The sequence below is a fragment of the Lampris incognitus genome, chromosome 3 (assembly GCF_029633865.1).
Source record: "Lampris incognitus isolate fLamInc1 chromosome 3, fLamInc1.hap2, whole genome shotgun sequence".
Classification (NCBI taxonomy): domain Eukaryota; kingdom Metazoa; phylum Chordata; class Actinopteri; order Lampriformes; family Lampridae; genus Lampris; species Lampris incognitus.
Genome location: NC_079213.1, coordinates 9,249,023 through 9,274,234, shown reverse-complemented (window position 1 = coordinate 9,274,234; position 25,212 = coordinate 9,249,023). Strand labels below are relative to the sequence as shown.

Here is a 25,212-nt window from a genome sequence, read left to right as displayed (position 1 = left end):
GCAGCAGAAATCTCATGGATTGTTGTTTTACTTGTGAATGCAGGTACGTGGTTTATGTATAATGTAAATGTGCAATAACTTGGTTATGAATATTGCAAGAGTCAAGAATTTCTATGTTAAAACTATACAATCACTCAGTGCGCTATGCCAGTGCTGTCTGTCCTTTTGTTTGGTTTGTTTTGTACTTTTGTTTACACGAAGATTAATGGGTTGTGCATTTTGATTTCCATGTAAGTTTAGTATGCTATGCAACGCATGAGGTTAGCCAGGAGAAACATTGTTTGCTAGCTCATGCACGAGAGAGCTAGACCATCTCCGCTGGAGACTTGTATGCAGTCGCGTTGCAGCAGAAATATCATGGGTTGTTGTTTTATTTGTGAATGCAGGCAATAAAAGCCACTGTTAGGAACCCCTGGTCTGAATCTCTATCACGAACACCTGCACAAGTGAGGGTCGTTACACTAGGCTAATAAGCCACTAACCTAACCTTACTCAGTAATGAGTGTTTGGCCTATCACACAAACCACACTTCCATGGTCGGACACAGGAAATAATAACATTCAGAAGTAGGCCTACAGCCAGAGAGAGTGCGACCAATATTGAATTACAGCCTAATATATGGCTGAGTCGGGAGGGGGAAAACAAAAACACATAAGCCTACTCAACAAAATTAGCTTAATGATAAATGTATTATGAAATGAATTACAGAAAGCCTCACCTCCCTACACCTTAGGCTAGATAAATAAACAGCCAGGTAGGCTATAATAATATGTATAATATATATTATTAAACTGGCAACTTCTTCAGGACATAGAAGACGGCCTTAAAATGGCGCATAAATCTTATCCAAACTGGCGTCCAATAATGTAGGCTAGGCCTAGATCAGATTATTGTGTAAAAAAAAAAAGCGACCAGATAGGCTAACATAGAAACGAAAAAATATAGCCATCTAGCCGACTACAAGTAGCACACAGACTTCAACTCAAGAACAGGGCACCTACCCCAGCAAAATTACACATTAGTGAACGGCATCAGACGTCAGTCCAGGTCCACAAACGAAGGTCAGTGGCAGCTAGCAGCGGAGATTAGCCGCCAAGATCAGGCTGGACCCAGGGCGTCCAGAAACCGCATGGCTTTCTTGGGGTCGGCAAAGACGTGACACTCTCCGGGTTTGGGGAGCAGGACCAGACCGGCGCTGAAGTTGTAGTGGTATCTGAAGGAGGGGTGGTCCTGTCGCAGCCTCCTCCGAACCTCATCGAACTTGGCCCGTTTCTGCGCGTGGATGGTAGAAAGATCCGGAAAGATGTGGATCCGTGTGTCCTTGTATTTAAGAACACCCATCTTCCGCGCCTTCTCCAGAATATCCTCCTTCTCCCTGAAGGTCTGCAGGCAGAGCAGGTAATGCCTGGCCGCGGGACGGTTCCCTTCCTCCCCGCTCCGCACGCGTCCCACACGATGAGCTCTCTCAACTCTGGGCAGAGTGGTCAGGTTCAGCATGTCTTTCAGCAACCTCGCAGCAAACTCGTGCTGCGGCGGCGACTCAGAACTCTCCGGTAGGCCAACGATTCTCAGGTTATTCCTCCTAGACCTCGATTCAAGATCAGCACAGCGTTCGGTCAGATATTCCACCTGAAGTTCCAATTTACCGATTTTTCCATCTCTGGTATCACCCTTGTTCTGGAGCACGAACACGTCCACTCGGTTCAACTCGACAGACTCCTCGCATTTCGTAATGGCGGATTCCAGCGCACGCGTCTTCTCAGAGAGGCACTTGTCCATCTGAACAAACTTGGCTAGAATCGGGTCAATGTCCCTCTTGATCTTCTCGTCAAACGTGTCTCTGCATTCTCTGACCATGTTCTGTACCTCCTCCATCATTTTGACCAGCGGCTCAATCTGTTTCTGCTCTTCTCTCGACGAGCGGCCCGTCTTCCTTCTGGGAAGCGACTTGTTGCTAGCAGGTGCCTGGCTGGACCTGCTAGCATCGGAATTTTCATCCCCAGACGACATTCTTCGGCCAAAAAATCTAACAAAAAGTCAAAATACACTGCGATAACGTGAACTTGAATACGAATGTCAAGAATACAGGATTTTGCTCGATAGAAATATGAAATAAAGTCACGGGCCTCCGGAGCTCACAGCAAACGTGGCATTTCGCTCGCTAGCCAAACCGGAAGCCTACATGATTTGTTATTGATTAAAAGTAATCAAAAGGGGGGGGTGGGGGTGTGAGGGCAATTCAAATTTGATGTTTGCTTACTTTTAAACTTTCACCATGTATGACCCTACATTGCTTAGATAGATGCATAAAGTCCATGTGTCATAGAACAAAGGTAGTATTGTAAGGCGTCTTCTTCAGGTGCACAAATAAAGGCCTATTGTTAACTGTTGGTTGATAGCAGAAGAATGTATGGGAGACGCACTGAGTGTAGCAAGTCTGTAAACACTAATTTGAGAAATGGCCTTGGTGGGATGAGAGCTGGAAGACACAAGATAAGGAGGGGAAGGACAGACAACTGCCCTATAAGAGAGACTGTACTGTATTGATCGGCGTGCATTCTAGCATCTGGGCTTGGATGTGTCTGTTCATTGAACATATATATTAAAATTGTGTCCCGTGTTAATGCTGTTAGTGCTCGTTGAGGGGTTTTGTACCTCTGTCAATTGGAGTAGAGATCCCTGTTTCTAGGTTGAGGTTGTGGCTGTAATAACAATAATAATAATAATAATAATAATGATAATGAAAAAACTTTATTTGCATAACATCTTTCAAAAGATTACAGTTAGTTGAGATAGTTACTTCAAAATAGCAAGTTAAAAGGCAGAATGTCATGGGTGTGTGATCTGGGTCATTGGGGCTCGCTGATCACTGTACACCTGTGCCCAATCTCCCTCCCCTTTCTTCGATTGGCTGTCTGGTTCCTGCGCACCTGTGCCAAATCTCTCTGATTGGGCCCCCCTAGGTAAATATGCCCTGAGGTTTCTCGGACTCTTTGTCGGTTCGTCTCACACACAAAGACACTCCCTGAGATATTCACAAAGACTCTTGGTCGGCAGTTCACCACGTCATTATGTGAGCTTTCCCCCTATCTGTACCTGCCTTCTGTTCCTGCTCTTTGTAAGTGTTTGTGTTATCAAAGCTTTGTTCAGCCCAGCCTGACCTTGCTGTCTGCATTTGGGTCCTCTCCTGCTCTTGCTGTGACAGAACCAACTGACCAAATATGGACCCAGAGGACCTGCTCAGCCTGCTGTATACATGGGAGGATTTTGGTGTATCGAGGAACACTTTCCTCAATGCAGAGCCAGGCTTCTTTAAGCTTCTTACTGTATTCTGGAAACAGGACCCTGACTTAGCCCAAGAAGTGGCTTTCTTCAGGTGGAAAGTCCAACTGAATCTGGTTCCTACCGAGCCCTGCACGACAGAGCCCAAGCTGCCCAGTACCCCAGAGCCTCAGCTGCCCAGCGCCCCAAAGCCTCAGTTGCCCAGCATCTGAGAGCCTAAGCCGCCCAGCGCCCCAGAGCCTAAACCGCCCCGCGCCCCAGAGCCTAAGCCGGCCAGCGCCCTCAGGTGTCAGTTGCCCAGTGCCTTTGATGCTCAGTTGCCCAGTGCCTTTTATCCTCAGTTGCCCAGTGCCCCCCGAGCCTCAGTTGTCCAGCACCCCCGAGCCTCAGCTGCCCAATGCCCCCAAGTCTCGGCTGCCCAATGCCCCCGAGTGTTAGCTGCCCAGCATCCCTGAGTCAAGTCAAATCATTTGATTTGTATAGCCCAATATCACAAATTACAAACTTGCCTCAGTGGGCTTTACAGCAACACAACATCCTGTCCTTAAACCCTCTCATCAGATAAGGAAAAACTCCCTAAAAAGAAACCTTTAACAGGGACAAAAAATAGGAAAAAACCTCAGGGAAAGCAACAGAGGAGGGATCTCTCTCCCAAGACGGACAATGTGCAATGGATGTTGTGATTACACAATTTAGAGAATACAACATTGAAAGATGATGAACAGAATTATATTGGACTTATGACATTTATGAAGAATATTATGCACAGGATACCAAGCAGTGTCCAGGCGCCGCCAGTACAGCCAGGGACCCAAGCTACACGAACACCATAATTATGTAAACAAATACATAAATTAGGTACCGAGAATCCCCGAGCCTCAGGTGTCCAGAGCCTCAGCTAACCAGTGTCCCAGAGCCTCAGTTGCCCAGTGCCCACGAGTTCGAGAATGGTCGGCATGTTGGCCGTCTTTGCCGACATGTGGTCTGTTCCCAGGCTGTCGGCCGCCCTGCCTCCAAAGCCTGCTCCACGAGCCGCTGTCTGGCCGCCTCCAATTCTGCTAACCGAGCAGTTGCCCCACCGCCTCCGAAGCCTGCTCCCCAGGCAGCTGCCCCACCGCCCCTCCTGCTCCTTCAGCGGCTGTCCCGCTGCCTACGAAGACCCCAAATGGCTTCCCCGCCGCCTCCGAAGCCTGCTCCCCGAAAGGCTGCCATGAAGTCCCCTGGCGGGTGACCCGCAGCCTCCAAAGCCTGCTGCCTCGCAGCCTCCGAGCCTGCTCCCCGAGCAGCTGTCCACCTCCCACCACCGACAACATTATGTCCATGCTTGATCGTTACTTACTACTGTGCTTGAAAGTCTTAAAATAAACCAGCGGACAATGCATTTACTGAACAAGTTAAACATTTGTCAGTCTGTTAACCAGAGGTATAAAAACGAGGTCCAGAAAGAAAATGTCAAACCGTGCATTTGCTTCAACCATGTTACTAAACCAGCTGATTTCATTAACTAGAGTAACAAGTTCTATTTGGGCCAAGATATCAAACCAAGTAATTCTTATCAGGACTCAAGCGGTTACACAGTCTAGTAAAGGGTTTAAGACTCCAGGTTGACTCTATGAGTATAAAAGGCACACTGACGAGGTTTTAGAAAAAAAAAAGTATTAAATGCCGGTCTTTTATTATCAATATGATCAATATTCAAATCCCTTCTCAATAAGGTCAACCATATCAAACATATATACAGTACACATTATAATTCATATGACTAAATCGGTTGCAACCTTGAAAATAAAATAAAAGTCAATAAATGTCCCATCTACCCAGGTAGTGTGATTTTGGAAAAGAGCTCAAGTTTGCTTAGCTGGATCCTGCACGTTGTTGCAGCCTGGCGCGAATGATGGTACTGCTCCTGGCGCGTGCAGCGTGCACAGTTGAGAACTTGCTGTCTGAACAGAGCATGCAGACTCGAGCAAGGGCGCTCGGGCTCGGGTCCACAAAAAAAAAAACCCTGCATATAGCAGGGGTTCAGTTAGGAGTCTTATCTAAACCTCGACTGTACAGTATAACTTCTATATCAATTATAAATCAATTCAGCATCAACTCACGTTACCTCACATGAACACACATGAACCGAATGATCAAATGAATCAAATGACTCGTTCACTAACGTGAGCTAAACATCATTCAAGAGACTCATTTCAAATATATAACTTGGTCTCCGATTGGTTTTTAAATATCTATATGAAATATGAACTTTACTATCATGAATATGAAATATATATCGCGAAATCAGTAAAAAAAAACAGTAACGGCGCTGCCGTTTGATGAGCTAGCAATACATGAAGCACCCAATATTTTAGCTAGCGTGACTCGTTACATGAGGAACAAATGTAACTCACCGGAGCTTTCGCTCGATTAAACTCAGAAAGAAAACAATAAAGGGTGGACTGTTCACATTCGGACACTTCTCCTGTGTTAATACAACAGGTTTTATGAAACAAACTCGAAGTTAAAGGGTTATATTTATCTTAAATCTTTGTCGATGTCTGGAATGAAGTCCTCTACAGAAATCTGCTTTGCTGAGCAACTCCAGACTGATGCAACATAGGAAAGGTGACCTACATAAGTGGTCGCTCTATTGGCGACAGGAGGTATTACAAGTAAATAAGTAAAATCATGGGAAATAATACAAGAGAATATTAACTGTAATATATGTGGTGGAAGCCATGTCTAGTCAGTCAACGACGTTTTTTATTCTGTGGTCTCAATACAAACACAGTAACACAACAGCAAAGTTACAGTACCTCCTAGCAGTCACACTGAGTAATGCACTTCTTGTTCAAATACACTACATCTCCTTTTCTCAAGTTTTTTTTTCTTCTCTACTCAGTCCAGATAACGCCTTGGCACTCTAACAGGCCTTCCACAGCGCGTTGTTCTCACAGGACTGTTTGTGGATACAGTATTGTCAGTCACTACTCTTGGACTATGCGGTACAGTGGAACAGTCTGGAGTAGGGCTGGGTGGATCAGCACTTGGCAGAGTGTCTTGCTCCACATGATATGAGTGCTCTGGTGTGATGTCATCAGGTGTCCCTGGGAATGAAGTCTCTCTTGTTTTGACCAGGTGTTTGCAATGTCTCCTGTACATTTCTCCACTTGTGGTTTTAACACTGTATGATCTCGGCTGTATGTGTTTCTGTACCACAGTGGCTGGTTCCCACTTGTTGCCTTGTCTAATCCTCACATTTTCACCATCTTGGAGGTCAGACAGTGTCCTGGTTCCGTGGTCAAAGTATTGTTTCTGTCTTTGTTGTCTATACATGAGGTTGCTCCTGGCATTTTTATAGACAGCTGGCTGCAACAATGTCTTTGTCACAGGTAACTTTGATTTGAGCCTTCTTCCCATGAGCATCTGAGCAGGTGAGAGGCCAACCCCACCCAGTGACGTGTTCCTGTATTCAAGCAGTGCTAGGTACGAGTCACCAGCACTGTCCTGTGCTTTTCTCAGCAGGTTTTTTATTGTCTGAACTGCCCTCTCAACTTGCCCATTTGACTGCGGGAAGTTGGGACTTGAGGTGGTGTGTTTGAAACCCCACTCAGCACTGACGTCCACCATCTCTTGGCTCACTAGCTGTCTGCCATTGTCGGATAATAACTCATCTGGCACACCATGCCTTGCAAATATAGACTTCAACCCAATGATGACGTGTTTGCTTGTGGTTCCATTCAGTTTGAGGATCTCAGGAAACTTTGAAAAGTAATCCACACACAGTAAGTACTCTGCATCATTGAAGTGAAACAAATCCACACCTATCTTTGCCCATGCTCTCTCAGGCACTGGATGTGACATAAGCGGCTCTCTGGGATTATTGTTCTTGTGTGTGTTACATACAGCACACCGATCCACGACTTCTTCTATCTGTTTGGCCATGCCCGGCCAGTACACTACATCACGGGCTCGCTCCTTGCACTTAACCATGCCCATGTGTGACTCGTGGATTTTCCTGAGCATTTCACTTCTCAATGTGTGTGGTACTACTAACCTTGAGTTCTTGAATATGAGTCCATCTACATATGACAGCTCTTCCCTAAATGTCCAATACTGTTTGATTTTGTCTGGAAGCTGTCTGTTTATCTGGCCATCCTCTCTGAATTGCATTTGCAACCAGTATCAACTCAGCATCCTCTTTTGTTGCTTCTTTGAACTCCTGCAACTTTTCCTCTGATACTGGGAGTTGGTGATTTACGATGTTGACTTCCAGCTCTTCATCAAGGAGTTTCTCATGGTGCTCTTTTAGAAATACTCTGCTTAGAGCATCAGCAATATGCATCTCCTTGCCTAGCTTGTACTTGACCTCAAGACTGTACTTTTGTAGTCTCATGAGCATTCTTTGTAGTCTGGCTGGCGCGCTGAGGAGTGATTTTTTGAATATCACTTCCAGTGGCTTGTGATCACTTTCTACATGGACATGTCTTCCACATAGATACTGATGGAATTTTTCACAGCCGAACACGATTGCAAGCAATTCTTTTTCGATCTGTGCATATCGTTTTTGACAGTCAGTTAATGCCCTGGAGCCATATGCTACTGGCTGTCCATCTTGAAGTAGCACTGCTCCCAGACCCTCAGAGCTTGCATCAACAGATAAGGTAACTGGCTGGCGGACATCAAAGTACTTTAGTACTGGTGCTTGGCTGACGAGAGCTTTTAGTTTTTCAAAACTCTGTTGTTGCTCTGATCCCCAATGCCATTCCACATTTCCTTCCAACTTCCTCAGAGGAGCACTCAAGTCTGAGAGGTTGGGGATGAATTTAGAGGGGTATTGCAGTAACCCTGTGAACCTCTGGAGGGCGGCTTTGTCCTCTGGTGCAGGCATGTTTTGTATGGCTCTGACCTTTTCAGGATCAGGCTTGAGTCCTTTCTCACTGAGCACATGACCAATGTAACTGATTTCTGTCGTCCTTATCTTACACTTACTTTTGTTCAGTTTCAGATTGATGCTTCTCAGGCGGTCCAGCAGTTGTCTCAAACGACGATCATGCTGCTCTATGCTCTCTCCGCAGACCAGGATGTCATCTATTACATTGACTACACCCTCTACCCCTTCTAGATGTCTGGCTATGCACCTCTGGAACACCTCAGGTGCTGACGATATACCAAATGGAAGTATTTTAAACCTGTATCTCCCAAATGGTGTGTTGAATGTACACAGGTGAGAGCTTTCTTCGTCCAGTTGGATTTGCCAAAATCCGTGGTTAGCATCTACAACTGAAAAGAGTCTGGCATTTGGCATTTCAGCTACCACTTCTTCTATTGTGCGCAGCGGATAATGTTCTCTTTTGATGGCTGTATGCAGGTCCTTTGGGTCGATGCAGATCCGAACTTTGTTAGGTTTTGTTACAGTCACCATACTATTCACCCAATCTGTAGGCTCTGTCTGTTTGGTTATCACACCCAAGTTTTCCATTCTTTTCAGCTCTATTTCAATTTTGTCTTTTAGGGCAACAGGCACTTTCCTGGGAGCATGAACTACTGGAGTGACATCTGGATTTGTCACAATGTGGTATACTCCCGGTATGCAACCTAATCCAGTGAATAAATCCTCATATTCACTTAGAATGTCACTCTCTGTTTTAAGCGCATGCAGTCTTTTGACAAGCCCCATTTCTTCACATGCCTCTCCTCCTAGAATTGCAGGTGCATTGTTCTTTATGACCTCAAAATCCACATCATACTTTTTATCTTTGTACTGACATGTCAACATGATGTTGCCTTTAGCTGGAATGTGGTGGCCTGCATAAGCAACAAGCTTGGAGTGAGATTCGCTCACCTTTTTATCCAATCTCAGTTTTCTGAGGTCTTTCATGGAAATGACGTTGCAATCAGCTCCAGCATCCAGCCTGACTTTAAAAACTTTCTTGTTGACAATCAGATCTTCATGCCATTTTTCTTTCTTTGCATCCACCGCATTGATTTGTGAGAATGAGTGGTCTTGTTTTTCTGCTTGGATTGAGCCAATAAAGAATTCTTGATCATCTTCCTCTGCCTTGTTTATATGCTGCACCTTATGGTTGTTTGTGTGCTTGCGTGAGTTGCACATTTTTGCATAATGATTTTTCCCGTGGCAGGCTTTGCACACTTGTCCATAGGCAGGACACTTATTTGGCTCATGCCTGTAGCCGCATCTTGTGCAGTTTCCTTGATTTCTCATCTTTACCCTCTGTGCTGTGGCACCACTGTCTTTCTGTTTGTCACGTTGTTTTTTCTTGGTGATTTTATTAACAGGAATTTCAAGCTCCTCATGTAGGCTTTTTAGCCGACTCCGACTCAACTCACTGGCTCTGCAAATGTCTATTGCTTTGTTTAGCGTGAGGTCCGGTTCTCTCAGTAGTCGTCCTCTCACTTGGTCATCCGTGATTCCACACACGATTCTATCTCGTATCAGTGAGGTACTCAAACTCACAGTCTTTCGCTTTATTCTTTAAATCAGTCACATATGCATCAACAGATTCTGATTTTCCTTGCTTTCGAGTGAAGAACAAGTGCCTCAAATATGTCACGTTTTTCCTTGGCTCACAATGTTGGCGGAATAGCTCTTTCAATATATCATAGTCATCTACGTCTTCATCGAAGTCAAGCGTGTTATATACCTTAATTGCTTCGTTTCCAGCCACATGTAGGAACGTGGCTCTTTTCATTGCATCTGACTTTTCGTCAATTCCGCTGGCGACAAGGAACAGTTCGAATTTCTGGATCCAGACTCTCCAATTTTCCGCTAGATTTACTTCTAGACTTAATGAGGTCGGAGGTTTCATCTGCTCCATTTTCTTCCTTTCTTTGGTTTCTTCAAGTTTTATTCTGACACCATGTAATATATGATGTGGTGGAAGCCATGTCTAGTCAGTCAACGACGTTTTTTTATTCTGTGGCCTCAATACAAACACAGTAACACAACAGCAAAGCTACAGTGCCTCCTAGCAGTCACACTGAGTAATGCACTTCTTATTCAAATACACTACATTAACCTTTCTATGTAGGGGAAAAATACATGGGTTACACTAGTAACGCAGCGGATCAAACTAAATTCTACATACATATAAATATATATCCATACACATACATGTACATATGTAATGGATGTGGGTAGGGCATGAAAGTGACTATGCAAGGGTTTCCAGCATTTATTTGCTCCTGTAGCAGACAAACACAACACACGAGTTGCTTTCCAGTCCCCTCTGCACATCGACTCCCTCAGAAATGCAAAACGGCCCTGTTAGATTTCATTCTCACATTATCACAACAACGTTTTAACTCGTTCCTCTCCAAAACTTAAAATTGAGCCATGAAAAATATACAAAATGAAAAACAGTGCCACCCGGTGGGCAAAGTAAAAGGTGCATGGGTTGCTAAACAGAGACAGCAAAAATTATAACATTTAACAAGGAAAACACATACCTGCAGAAGACAAACACAACACCCATGAGTCGCCTCCTGGTCCCCTCTCCACATCGACTCCTAAACAGCAAAATAACAGAATTTACACTAAGAAAAGGGCGCTAAAATCTGCGGCGCTACGTTGATCACGTGGTACAGGGCTGCCTGACGTAATATCAAAATGGCGCCGGAAAGTTAAATGAAAAATGTCTACAAAATTTATATTAACGGTCAAAACAACACAACATCTAGGTAACGTAATAGTATTAATGGTAATTCCATAGTATTAACAGTAAGCAAAATGTATTAAATGTTACAACATAAACAGCTCATTCGCAAGGAAAACAATGAAGTAGCGCGGCAGCATTTTTCCACACAACTTACCCTCAGCAATGCAAAACAGCAAAGAAACGTAACCTAATTACTGGACTTGCGGGTTAGCTAGCTAGCTAAGTTAGCGAACTTGTGCTAGCCATACAACGTCGGATGACCCTTAAGGGAAAGTGGAATGCAGGTGGCTGCTTAGGGCTGTATGTGTATTGCTGTATGCTGCCGTAGACAGACAGCAGCGTTCCATTTTTTTTTTTTTTTTTTTTTGGAATTCGACAGACGGCAACGTTCTAGAACCCGCGGCAACTATATATAGTTCATCGGAATTTGGTCTTCATACCGACTTTCACCTTCATTGCAAACGCACAAATACTAACTACAGAGCATTGTTTGAGCCTTGTTTGAAAAAAAACCCTGATAAATATCGATCGAGAGACTTTCTTTTTAGTTTTTCTCTCAAAGTCGCACGTGGGATTTTGCAGTTCACAGCAAACCTTTACTTTGGCGACATGAACAGAGAAGAGGAGAAGAAGTAAGTGTTTAAATCTGCCTAGTGGTTCCCTCGGAGAGGAATATGCTACGGGAGTAAAGCCCTTTTCTTGCCCTTTAGTATCTCTCTTTAAGTGGGAGAGTACTGCTGTGTGGCTGCCGCTTACTCCCTCTCGTAGCCCCCCTTCCCATCCACCCCTGTATGTTTGTGCTATGTTTATCTGTTGTCTTGTCTCACCCCGTATATTGTAAAGCCACTCTGAGTGTTAGAAAAGCGCTATATAAGTTTAATTCATTATTATTATTATTAAATGTTGAGGCCATTTAGAAACGTGATCCTTTAAATGTGAAGCCAACCTTCCCGCTTCCTCCCAAAGAAGGTGGAGGAAGAAGGAGGAGAAACTTCTCTACGAGAAGAACGGGCGGTCACAACAAAAGGTTGGTATGCATTCTCACTCCTTTTCTCCATCCGTCACTCTCTCACACTAATTCTCTCCTTTTCACACTTATCTTGTGCACTTTCTCTCATCCACACTCTTTCTCATGATAATGCTGATACCTTTCATTTGTAATGCACATTTCATTACAACTCTCAAAAGTGTTACAGGGTGCCCCGGGTGCATAAAAACAAACTCATTCACTCCACCTTTCTTCCTCTTTCATCCAATTGGGGACCTTAACAAAATCCCTTTGGGCAACATAATGATGCTTATATGGAGCATAATTTAGATTTAAACCTTGACCTGGGTTCAAACCAGGTCATCGTTACAATCAAACAGACATGTTAAGAATCCCACCCTTTGGAGTTGATCACAGGATATATTTCTCTTTAAAACACAAACAGAAACACACATGTGCACACACAAACACACACATACATGCAAACAGTATGAAATAGTCTCTATCTCTCTTTTTTTTATACACAGAAGGAAAAGCGTCCACACTTTGTCCCCATACTGGACTCAGACACTCTGCAGCGTTCCTCAGACCATCAGCAGTCCAGGCTTCTATCCATTATCCAAACTGCTTATCCAACTCAGGGTCGCCGGATGCCGGAGCCTATTCTAGAAGTCATCGGGCGGCAGATCGGGAGACACCCTGGACAGACCACCAGTCGATCACAGTCGAGGCCTGTCTTGCCAAAAATAGACAAGTGCCAGTTGAAAAAGCATCCCAGTGGAAAGCCTGTGGTCAGTGTCATTGATTTTCACTTCACCTGACGTTTTGTCTGTCTTCCTGTCTGTTGCGGTAGTTGTAGCAGCAGTAGCACATCAACATCATGATGATTGTGATTATGTTATCTGTAAATGTCTCAATATTTTGGGGGTAGCAGCAGCACAGCAAGTCGAAGCAGAAGCACAGCGAGTTGAAGCAGCAGCACAGCAAGTCGAAGGCCCCTTGCCCAAAAGAGGAGAAGACAGACTTCAAGCCAAGCTTGGGCAAACAGCGAAAGCAGAAACATCGCTCCTTTATGGGACTCAGGTTGCCCATGTCCCCTGGAGGTAAATTCTCATTTCCAATTCAGGGTCTTTGTAGCACACATTTCACCAGAAAGGTCGGAGGAAGCTAGTAAGCCATGTTGCTAGAGATCTCACACACACACACTCACTCACACACACACTCACACACACACTCACACACACACACACTCACACACACTCACACACACACACACACACACACACACGTGTGCACCTGCTCTAGAGGCTCAGTCTATGTGGGGTTCACACATCCCACTGCTGGTCCAAAAGATTTCTGGATTCTCGGGGGGGGGGGCAACACAAAACAAGAAGTTGTTGGGATAAGAGTTAGGAGGATGAGGTTTCTTTCATAGTGTTAAAGTGTGTAGAGAAGGTGGAAGGAAAGAATACAATAAAACAACTTCAGAGACAACTTAAAACAAATAACTGCATTTGAACAGACTGCCTCTTTTCTATTACAGACATTACATGATTGTTAAGGGTTTTTGATGTGTCACATTTATTAAGAGAAACGTATGTTACTTGTATTGTCAGGGACACTGTAGCTTTGACCTTCCCTTCCTCAGTGTGTAATACACCGAGAAGAGAGTGTCTCTTTCAGTTTTCCTTTCCGTCCTCGCAGAAGTGTTGGAGGCCTTTGGTCATCGCTTGACAGAGTTCGAGCGAGAGGAGATATTGAATTACTCAGAGATCTGGTACCTCGGTCTGCATTCCCCTAAGATCAATGGTTCAAAGAGCTCCCCACACAACAACGGCTATGATGACCCCCAGACGTACTATCTGCAGGTAACTGTTCAGCTGTGTGATGTAGAAAGTGGGTAAATCTTAGACAACAGGGTGTCATGGGGAGCACAGAGGTCATCCTTCGAATGGAAAGGGTTGAGGCCTCCATGACAGTGAGCAATATTCCTGTTGAAGGGTCCCTGAGCAAGGCACTGAATCCCTGCCAACAGAAAGTATGCTAGTTTTGTATGTTATTTGACCATCCTTCATCCCAGTTGGTCTAATCACAAAAATACCTAATTTAGCTGGTGGCTGGTACAGAAAGTTTGTCTACTCTTCCCATAACATTGGCAGGCATAATGGCAACTTGTTGTCTAGATCAATAATTAAAATCTCTTTCCTTGTTGCATGTTTGTCTTTTTCCTTTGGTTTTAGCGATCAGTCAATGAACCAACCTTTTGTCCACAGGTCCTCCATGACCACATTGCCTACCGTTATGAGGTGCTGGAGGTTTTGGGTCAAGGTACCTATGGGCAGGTCCTGAAATGCTGGGACGTTAAGGAACGGGAGTTTGTGGCTATGAAGCTGCTGAGAAGCAAAAAATGGTGAAAAAAAAAAATCGACAACTCTTTCAAATGCTTTTACAACTGATATTGAAAATGCAAATTTTAAGACACGTTTATCAAATGCATTTGTACATGTATGCAAAATCCTGGATAACACATGATGCCCTCAGCAGACCTCGTATGGGGAAAAGCTAATGCATCTGTGGGACTGTGCATGCACAACAGCATATATATTCATGCACAGACACCATATACATTATAAATATTCTCATCAATATCCATATGGAGATTAATAGGTCCAGACATACTGCGGTGTCCCATAGTTAGTTTATCTAACATATCCCTGAACTTGTGTTCTGATAACAAATGGTTCTACTGTTGTATTTGTACACATAGCGCATGTGCATTAGCGAACGTTAGTACGTTCTAACTTATTATTTCATCTATTTACATAATATTTTTACTTTACCCTATTTTTCCCTTTGGTTGTTCTAATGAATGCTGGTATAATGATCCAATTCTGATTTGGACCGGTACCAATTTCAAACTAATGAGCCACAATTAAGATGTTATGATACACATAGTGTAGCAGTCACCTTTATGACCAGAGATCTCATGTTGTTCCCGGTGGTCCTTTGCCGTCCAGCTATTATCAGTTTGGGAAGAGAGAGGTCAAGATCCTAGAAGCCCTCCGAAAGAAGGATGAAATGAACGTCTACAATATCGTCCGTAAGAAGGATCACTTCCACTTCCGGAAACATTTGTGTATCACCTTTGAACTGCTGGGGTGAGCTTAAAAAAAAGATTGTTTGTTTAATTTCTAATGAGTCTGCAGCCTGGCGACTACCCAGCCACACGTCATTTAAGTGTGACAAACGTTGCTCACTGCCGTATGTGAGACATAATGCCCACTGTTTACCTGAACTGCCCCACATAACTGAATCTCCCTTGGGATAATTGATGGTATTTAAACCTGTTTCCAATCTGACTTGTTTTTCCCCAGAGAAACCCTGTACAGGAAGGCCAATGCCGACGAGAGCCTCAGCACAGCAGAGGTGAGGAAGTACGCCTCCTCCCTCCTGAAGTGTCTCTCGCTGCTGAAGAAAGAGAAGCTCATGCACTGTGATCTCAAACCGGTACGGCTCATCGTTACATGTCTACACCGGGAGCACCACTCTTTGGTTTAACACAGCCTGGGTGGTGCTAGTTAACAGAGTAGGATTTGTTTTAGCACGGCACCGACACTTGTGCAACCACGTCTCTGTCCCAAGTTTTAAGCACACATTCAAAAAAGTTGATTAAAATGCAAATCAGGTGCATTACGAACAATTTTAACAATCCTTGCGTTGACTTGCGGACATAAAACAACATGGTCCTGCTCATATGTGTGTATGTTTCTCTTTCAGGAGAACATTGTTCTGTCAAGCAGAAAGCCACACAGACTCAAAGTGATTGACTTTGGCATAAGCCGCTATGAGAAAGAGGCTAGAGGTGCGTGTCCGTTTGTTTTTATGGTCTTGTGTAAATCATGTTGTAAAGTTTAATACGAAACACGGTGGGGAACAGACACAGCACTCTATAGGGGCAGCTGCAAGCACTGGTTCCTTATGGCAGTTACATGGACATGCACTACACAAGGCATGTACGTATACAGTACACAAAATACACATTAAATGAGATTAACAGTCCCGAAGGAGACTTACTATGGAATTACAACACAAAACAATACTCCTTCCATCTGACATCTCTCTCTCTCTCTACTCTTTTCTCTCTCACAGCCAAGTCCTACATCCAGACTCGGCCCTATCGCGCTCCGGAGGCGATCCTGGGCCATGTCTGTAGTGTTGCTGTTGACATGTGGAGTCTAGGCTGCATTATATTTGAACTCTGCACTGGACAAGAGCTTTTCCGGTGTTGGGACAATGCAGAACATCTGTCCCTCATGATAGAGGTAACAAGAAGAGTGGACTATATATACTATAACACTAACTGGTTCCTTGACCATTTAATGAGTTGAGATTCAAGTTCATTTAAATTCATTCTCCAAAATAAAATGTGATCGTGTTTTGTGTTTGTGTTAGATAGGATAGATGAAGCAGGTGAAACAACATTCACATTGCATGCACTTACACCTAACCACACATAGCAAGAGAGGGATGAGTGCCGTATGTGTGAATTGTACGTATGTATACGTATGACAATTGTATTGGTTTTGATGTATCAGTCCCTATTGGTTTAATGTATATTTTCAGGCGCTGGGTACACCACCCCAAGGTCTTCTTGCATCGGCACCAAATAAGAAGAAGTTCTTCGGTGAGCAATTTGATTCCTTGACCTACATTGTGATAAAAGTGGAAGGATTTCCTGCCATCCAGTTGTCAGTGTGTTGACATTGTTACATGTGTATCAGACTCCAAGGGCGTGCTGATTCATAAACAGAAGAGTGAAAAGGAAATGCAGCAGCCCAGAAGAAAAGATCTAGCCAGCATGTTGAGGACCAAGGAACCGCATCTCCTGGACTTCATTAAGCGCTGCTTGGTGTACGTCAGCTCCCTCACAAACACTGTCGATAGAAACTGAAAAGTCTGTGTGCAAACCGTGTATTATTTTCAGATTGTGGGTTAACTTATCATTAGTATCCTTCCTGCACTTTTGTAAGCCCTTCTTCTTAAAGTGTTTGGATTATTACATCCTAAGTGGTTTCCATTCACCTGACAGCAGTTAACATCAGGCCTTTAATAACTTTGTAGTACAAGTGGACATCAAGAAATTCAATGTCCACAGTTCTGAGTGTCTGTAGTTTGTTTCTAAAGGTGTTAAGACTGCAAAACGTATCTAATTATCAGTTTAAGATAACTTGCGATTTTTTTCTAAATGTGTTATCCGCTAGATGGGACCCGAGCAAAAGGATGACGCCAGACAAGGCCATGCAGCATCCTTGGATCTTGCAGCATAAGGAGAGCAGTGGATCTAAGTTCGGCCTCAAAAGACAAGTCACAACAACAGATGGTAAGAGGAGACATCTGAAAAGAAAAGCATGTTTGTAAAACTTTATATATTATTTGTGGAAAAAAGAAAGCATTGCCTGAAGTTCAACATCAATATAGCAATCAATAAATAAAGATCTGGTCTGTAAGCAAATCATCACTTTGTCAACAAGGAACTTGTGATATCCACTATTCCCATTATTCTATTCCAAATAGTGGCCATCTCTTTGTGGAACAAGAAACTTTATTTACAAATACATTTTGATTGTTGTAGGCAATTAAGGTGTCTGATTATCATTAAACATTGCATATATAATAAGTCCCTGACCCAGGTCTCTTGTTTTGTGGTTCTTCTCAAAGCATTTTCAAGATTTGTTTTTATTGACTTGATTTTCTCACACAGTGGCCAGAAACTCTGTTGTTGGCATGGAAGCCGACCTGCTCAGCCGAAGGAAACTGTGCCCTGCACGTCTGCCCCGGTTGGAAGCCACCAAAAAAGCCCAAGTTCAGCAAAAGGCCAACAGGGCAGAGAAGGTGAGCTATGTCGTTTTGAGCCCCCCCCCCCCCAACTAATGGACATCAGGTCATCAGAATACAGCTCTCTCTTCTTCTTTTTTTTGCACGGTGATGCTGGTCGCATGGCTTGTGTCCTGGGCTGTTCCAGTGGCGTCTGGACACTGCTTGGCATCCTGTGCATCATATTCTTCATACATTTTATAATTCCATCTTAATTCTGTTATCCTCTTTCAGTGTTGTATTCTGTAAATTGTGTAAACACAACATCCATTGCACATTGTCCATCTTGGGAGAGAGCTCCCTCCTCTGTTGCCCTCCCTAAGGTTTCTTCCTATTTTTTCTCCCTGTTAAAGGGCTTCTTTTTAGGGAGTTGTTCCTTATCCGATACGGGGGTCTAAGGACAGGATGTTGTGTTGCTGTAAAGCCCACTGAGGCAAATTTGTAACTTGTCATGTTGGGCTATATAAATGAAATTGACTTGACTTGACTCTCCCAGATTCCTCAGGTGGCGGCAGCTTCGGTTGGGAGCTTCAAACTACCCGGGCCGATGAGTGGTAGACCAAACAGAACAGCTAGTGAGATTAAATGCAAAACTCACCCACTGCCATCTTTTGCAAGGGTAGAACAGCCCAACCGCCCACTGCTGCCCAACACTGCAGAGGTGCCAGTCACAACGGTCAAAATCAGCCAGGCAGGAAGTGCCAGAAAGGATGTCACCACAAAAAGAAAGACCCACCTCACCAGCAGAGAGCCATCCCTGCAGATCAGGGGTCACCAACCTTTTTTGCACCGCGGACCAGTTCGATATTGACAATATTCTGGCGGACCGGGGGAGAGACGGGGGTGCGTTAATAACTACGGGGATATAGGTTAGGCTTATAAGTCAGTAGTATCATAACATTTTTTTTTATCACTTTAGTTTTTATTGAAGTTTTTAGGTCAATACAAACATGGCATCCGTATTCAGAAGTAAACATTGAATTATCTACATTTACTTGCACACAAGCCCAACAGGGCAACTCAAAACAAACAAACAAAAAAAACACACAAAAAAATGAACTAAAAGAGCTTCCTGTGGGTCTAACTTTCCAGTCTTAAGTGTTGTCATGAATTATGTTGTCACGTGTTTGCTCCTTAAACCATGTCCATTTCTTCCACTGGTCTTCCATCCGAGGTACTGTAAGTCTCAATCAATGAGTCAGTTTTTCCATCGTATGAATGTCCTCCTTTTGTGTATAGTCTTTTTCCTGAGATGTTGACTGTAGATGTTGACACTGGTGTTTTGCGGGTACTATTTAATGAAGATGCCAGTTGGGGACCTGTGAGGCGTCTGTTTCTCAAACTAGAGACTCTAATGTACTTATCTTCTTGCTCAGTTGTGCAACGCGGCCTCCCACTTCTTTTTCTACTCTGGTTAGAGCCTGTTTGTGCTGTCCTCTGAAGGGAGTAGTACACACCGGTGTAGGAAATCTTCAATTTCTTAGCAATTTCTCGCATGGAATAGCCTTCATTTCTAAGAACAAGAATAGACTGTCGAGTTTCAGATGAAAGTTCTCTTTTTCTGGCCATTTTGAGCGTTTAATTGACCCCACAAATGTGATGCTCCAGAAACTCAATCTGCTCAAAGGAAGGTCAGTTTTGTAGCTTCTGTAACGAGCTAAACTGTTTTCAGATGTGTGAACATGATTGCACAAGGGTTTTCTAATCATCAATTAGCCTTCTGAACCAATGAGCAAACACATTGTACCATTAGAACACTGGAGTGATAGTTGCTTGAAATGGGCCTCTATACACCTATGTAGATATTGCACCAAAAACCAGACATTTGCAGCTAGAATAGTCATTTACCACATTAGCAATGTATAGAGTGTATTTCTTTAAAGTTAAGACTAGTTTAAAGTTATCTTCATCGAACAGTACATTGCTTTTCCTTCAAAAATATGGACATTTCAATGTGATCCCAAACCTTGGAACGGTAGTGTAAATTAGGTACCGAGAATCCCCGAGCCTCAGGTGTCCAGAGCCTCAGCTAACCATTGTCCCAGAGCCTCAGCTGCCCAGTGCCCACGAGTTCGAGAATGGTCGGCATGTTGGCCGTCTTTGCCGACATGTGGTCTGTTCCCAGGCTGTCGGCCGCCCTGCCTCCAAAGCCTGCTCCACGAGCCGCTGCCTGGCCGCCTCCAATTCTGCTAACCGAGCAGTTGCCCCACCGCCTCCGAAGCCTGCTCCCCAGGCAGCTGCCCCACCGCCCCTCCTGCTCCTTCAGCGGCTGTCCCGCTGCCTACGAAGACCCCAAATGGCTTCCCCGCCGCCTCCGAAGCCTGCTCCCCGAAAGGCTGCCTACGAAGTCCCCTAGCGGGTGACCCGCAGCCTCCAAAGCCTGCTGCCCCGCAGCCTCCGAGCCTGCTCCCCGAGCAGCTGTCCACCTCCCACCACCGACAACATTATGTCCATGCTTGATCGTTACTTACTACTGTGCTTGAAAGTCTTAAAATAAACCAGCGGACAATGCATTTACTGAACAAGTTAAACATTTGTCAGGCTGTTAATCAGAGATATAAAAAACAGGTCCAGAAAGAAAATGTCAAACCGTGCATTTGCTTCAACCATGTTACTAAACCAGCTGATTTCATTAACTAGTGTAACAAGTTCTATTTGGGCCAAGATATCTAACCAAGTAATTCTTATCAGGACTCAAGCGGTTAAACAGTCTAGTAAAGGGTTTAAGACTCTAGGTTGACTCTATGAGTATAAAAGGCACACTGACGAGGTTTTAGAAAAAAAAGTATTAAATGCCGGTCTTTTATTATCAATATGATCAATATTCAAATCCCTTCTCAATAAGGTCAACCATATCAAACATAGTATATACAGTACACATTATAATTCATATGACTAAATCGGTTGCAACCTTGAAAATAAAATAAAAGTCAATAAATGTCCCATCTACCCGGGTAGTGTGATTTTGGAAAAGAGCTCAAGTTTGCTTAGCTGGATCCTGCACGTTGTTGCAGCCTGGCGCGAATGATGGTACTGCTCCTGGCGCGTGCAGCGTGCACAGTTGAGAACTTGAACTTGAAGAGAGCATGCAGACTCGAGCAAGGGCGCTCGGGCTCGGGGGTCCTGGCTCGCCGTTCAACACTTTTCAAGTCCACAAAAAAAAAAACCCTGCATATAGCAGGGGTTCAGTTAGGAGTCTTCTCTAAACCTGGACTGTACAGTATAACTTCTATATCAATTATAAATCAATTCAGCATCAACTCACGTTACCTCACATGAACACACATGAACCGAATGCTCAAATGAATCAAATGACTCGTTCACTAACGTTACATAGCTACAGCTTAGCTATCAGCATCGTGAGCTAAACATCATTCAAGAGACTCATATCAAATATATAACTTGGTCTCTGATTGGTTTTTAAATATCTATATGAAATATGAACTTTACTATCATGAATATGAAATGTATATCGCGAAATCAGTAAAAGAAAACAGTAACGGCGCTGCCGTTTGATGAGCTAGCAATACATGAAGCACCCAATATTTTAGCTAGCGTGACTCGTGACATGAGGAACAAATGTAACTCACCGGAGCTTTCGCTCGGTTAAACTCAGAAAGAAAACAATAAAGGGTGGACTGTTCACAGTCGGACACTTCTCCTGTGTTAATACAACAGGTTTTATGAAACAAACTCGAAGTTAAAGGGTTATATTTATCTTAAATCTTTGTCGATGTCTGGAATGAAGTCCTCTACAGAAATCTGCTTTGCTGATCAACTCCAGACTGATGCAACATAGGAAAGGTGACCTACATAAGCGGTCGCTCTATTGGCGATAGGAGGTATTACAAGTAAATAAGTAAAATCATGGGAAATAATACAAGAGGATATTAACTGTAATATATGTGGTGGAAGCCATGTCTAGTCAGTCAACGACGTTTTTTATTCTGTGGTCTCAATACAAACACAGTAACACAACAGCAAAGTTACAGTGCCTCCAAGCAGTCACACTGAGTAATGCACTTCTTATTCAAATACACTACATCTCCTTTTCTCAAGTTTTTTTTTTCTTCTCTACTCAGTCCAGATAACGCCTTGGCACTCTAACAGGGCTTCTACAGCGTGTTGTTCTCACAGGACTGTTTGTGGATACAGTATTGTCAGTCACTACTCTTGGACTATGCGGTACAGTGGAACAGTCTGGAGTAGGGCTGGGTGGATCAGCACTTGGCAGAGTGTCTTGCTCCACATGATATGAGTGCTCTAGTGTGATGTCATCAGGTGTCCCTGGGAATGAAGTCTCTCTTGTTTTGACCAGGTGTTTCCAATATCTCCTGTACATTTCTCCACTTGTGGTTTTAACAATGTATGATCTCGGCTGTATGGGTTTCTGTACCACAGTGGCTGGTTCCCACTTGTTGCCTTGTCTATCCTCACATTTTCACCATCTTGGAGGTCAGACAGTGTCCTGGTTCCGTGGTCAAAGTATTGTTTCTGTCTTTGTTGTCTATACATGAGGTTGCTCCTGGCATTTTTATAGACAGCTGGCTGCACCAATGTCTTTGTCACAGGTAACTTTGATTTGAGCCTTCTTCCCATGAGCATCTGAGCAGGTGAGAGGCCAACCCCACCCAGTGACGTGTTCCTGTATTCAAGCAGTGCTAGGTACGAGTCACCAGCACTGTCCTGTGCTTTTCTCAGCAGGTTTTTTATTGTCTGAACTGCCCTCTCAACTTGCCCATTTGACTGCGGGAAGTTGGGACTTGAGGTGGTGTGTTTGAAACCCCACTCAGCACTGACGTCCACCATCTCTTGGCTCACTAGCTGTCTGCCATTGTCGGATAATAACTCATCTGGCACACCATGCCTTGCAAATATAGACTTCAACCCAATGATGACGTGTTTGCTTGTGGTTCCATTCAGTTTGAGGATCTCAGGAAACTTTGAAAAGTAATCCACACACAGTAAGTACTCTGCATCATTGAAGTGAAACAAATCCACACCTATCTTTGCCCATGCTCTCTCAGGCACTGGATGTGACATAAGCGGCTCTCTGGGATTATTGTTCTTGTGTGTGTTACATACAGCACACCGATCCACGACTTCTTCTATCTGTTTGGCCATGCCCGGCCAGTACACTACATCACGGGCTCGCTCCTTGCACTTAACCATGTCCATGTGTGACTCGTGGATTTTCCTGAGCATTTCACTTCTCAATGTGTGTGGTACTACTAACCTTGAGTTCTTGAATATGAGTCCATCTACATATGACAGCTCTTCCCTAAATGTCCAATACTGTTTGATTTTGTCTGGAAGCTGTCTCTGTTTATCTGGCCATCCTCTCTGAATTGCATTTGCAACCAGTATCAACTCAGCATCCTCTTTTGTTGCTTCTTTGAACTCCTGCAACTTTTCCTCTGATACTGGGAGTTGGTGATTTACAATGTTGACTTCCAGCTCTTCATCAAGGAGTTTCTCATGGTGCTCTTTTAGAAATACTCTGCTTAGAGCATCAGCAATATGCATCTCCTTGCCTAGCTTGTACTTGACCTCAACACTGTACTTTTGTAGTCTCATGAGCATTCTTTGTAGTCTGGCTGGCGCGCTGAGGAGTGATTTTTTGAATATTACTTCCAGTGGCTTGTGATCACTTTCTACATGGACATGTCTTCCACATAGATACTGATGGAATTTTTCACAGCCGAACACGATTGCAAGCAATTTTTTTTCGATCCGTGCATATCGTTTTTGACAGTCAGTTAATGCCCTGGAGCCATATGCTACTGGCTGTCCATCTTGAAGTAGCGCTGCTCCCAGACCCTCAGAGCTTGCATCAACAGATAAGGTAACTGGCTGGCGGACATCATAGTACTTGAGTACTGGTGCTTGGCTGACGAGAGCTTTTAGTTTTTCAAAACTCTGTTGTTGCTCTGATCCCCAATGCCATTCCACATTTCCTTCCAACTTCCTTAGAGGAGCACTCAAGTCTGAGAGGTTGGGGATGAATTTAGAGGGGTATTGCAGTAACCCTGTGAACCTCTGGAGGGCGGCTTTGTCCTCTGGTGCATGCATGTTTTGTATGGCTCTGACCTTTTCAGGATCAGGCTTGAGTCCTTTCTCACTGAGCACATGACCGATGTAACTGATTTCTGTCGTCCTTATCTTACACTTACTTTTGTTCAGTTTCAGATTGATGCTTCTCAGGCGGTCCAGCAGTTGTCTCAAACGACGATCATGCTGCTCTATGCTCTCTCCGCAGACCAGGATGTCATCTATTACATTGACTACACCCTCTAGCCCTTCTAGATGTCTGGCTATGCACCTCTGGAACACCTCAGGTGCTGACGATATACCAAATGGAAGTCTTTTAAACCTGTATCTCCCAAATGGTGTGTTGAATGTACACAGGTGAGAGCTTTCTTCGTCCAGTTGGATTTGCCAAAATCCGTGGTTAGCATCTACAACTGAAAATAATCTGGCATTTGGCATTTCAGCTACCACTTCTTCTATTGTGCGCAGCGGATAATGTTCTCTTTTGATGGCTGTATTCAGGTCCTTTGGGTCGATGCAGATCCGAACTTTGTTAGGTTTTGTTACAGTCACCATACTATTCACCCAATCTGTAGGCTCTGTCTGTTTGGTTATCACACCCAAGTTTTCCATTCTTTTCAGCTCTATTTCAATTTTGTCTTTTAGGGCAACAGGCACTTTCCTGGGAGCATGAACTACTGGAGTGACATCTGGATTTGTCACAATGTGGTATACTCCCGGTATGCAACCTAATCCAGTGAATAAATCCTCATATTCACTTAGAATGTCACTCTCTGTTTTAAGCGCATGCAGTCTTTTGACAAGCCCCATTTCTTCACATGCTTCTCCTCCTAGAATTGCAGGTGCATTGTTCTTTATGACCTCAAACTCCACATCATACTTTTTATCTGTGTACTGACATGTCAACATGATTTTGCCTTTAGCTGGAATGTGGTGGCCTGCATAAGCAACAAGCTTGGAGTGAGATTCGCTCACCTTTTTTATCCAATCTCAGTTTTCTGAGGTCTTTCATGGAAATGACGTTGCAATCAGCTCCAGTATCCAGCCTGACTTTCAAAACTTTCTTGTTGACAATCAGATCTTCATGCCATTTTTCTTTCTTTGCATCCACCGCATTGATTTGTGAGACTGAGTGGTCTTGTTTTTCTGCTTGGATTGAGCAAATAAAGAATTCTTGATCATCTTCCTCTGCCTTGTTTAGATGCTGCACCTTATGGTTGTTTGTGTGCTTGCGTGAGTTGCACATTTTCGCATAACGATGTTTCCCGTGGCAGGCTTTGCACACTTGTCCATAGGCAGGACACTTATTTGGCTCATGCCTGTAGCTGCATCTTGTGCAGTTTCCTTGATTTC

The 25,212-nt window shown here is 43.9% G+C and overlaps 1 protein-coding gene across 1 annotated transcript; it reads left to right on the top strand.

The window, feature by feature from the left end:
- The first annotated feature begins 11,555 nt into the window (after positions 1–11,555).
- Positions 11,556–20,164, top strand: LOC130109127 (dual specificity tyrosine-phosphorylation-regulated kinase 4-like). Its single transcript, XM_056275868.1, has 14 exons — positions 11,556–11,578; positions 11,916–11,973; positions 12,866–13,037; positions 13,639–13,802; positions 14,208–14,344; positions 14,952–15,092; positions 15,309–15,441; positions 15,712–15,796; positions 16,084–16,256; positions 16,558–16,618; positions 16,716–16,845; positions 17,196–17,314; positions 17,696–17,826; positions 19,934–20,164. Exons 1-14 carry the CDS (start codon positions 11,556–11,558, stop codon positions 20,162–20,164), a joined length of 1,758 nt encoding a protein of 585 aa, XP_056131843.1.
- Positions 20,165–25,212: the final 5,048 nt, after the last annotated feature.

What these genes read in the sequence shown, in the direction of transcription:
- LOC130109127 (XM_056275868.1), top strand. Translation starts at nt 11,556, where the DNA reads ATGAACAGAGAAGAGGAGAAGAA. An exon ending in AACAGAGAAGAGGAGAAGAA is followed by an intron (nt 11,579 to 11,915) that starts GTAAGTGTTTAA and finishes CTCCCAAAGAAG; the next exon opens with GTGGAGGAAGAAGGAGGAGA. An exon ending in ATCTGTCCCTCATGATAGAG is followed by an intron (nt 16,257 to 16,557) that starts GTAACAAGAAGA and finishes GTATATTTTCAG; the next exon opens with GCGCTGGGTACACCACCCCA.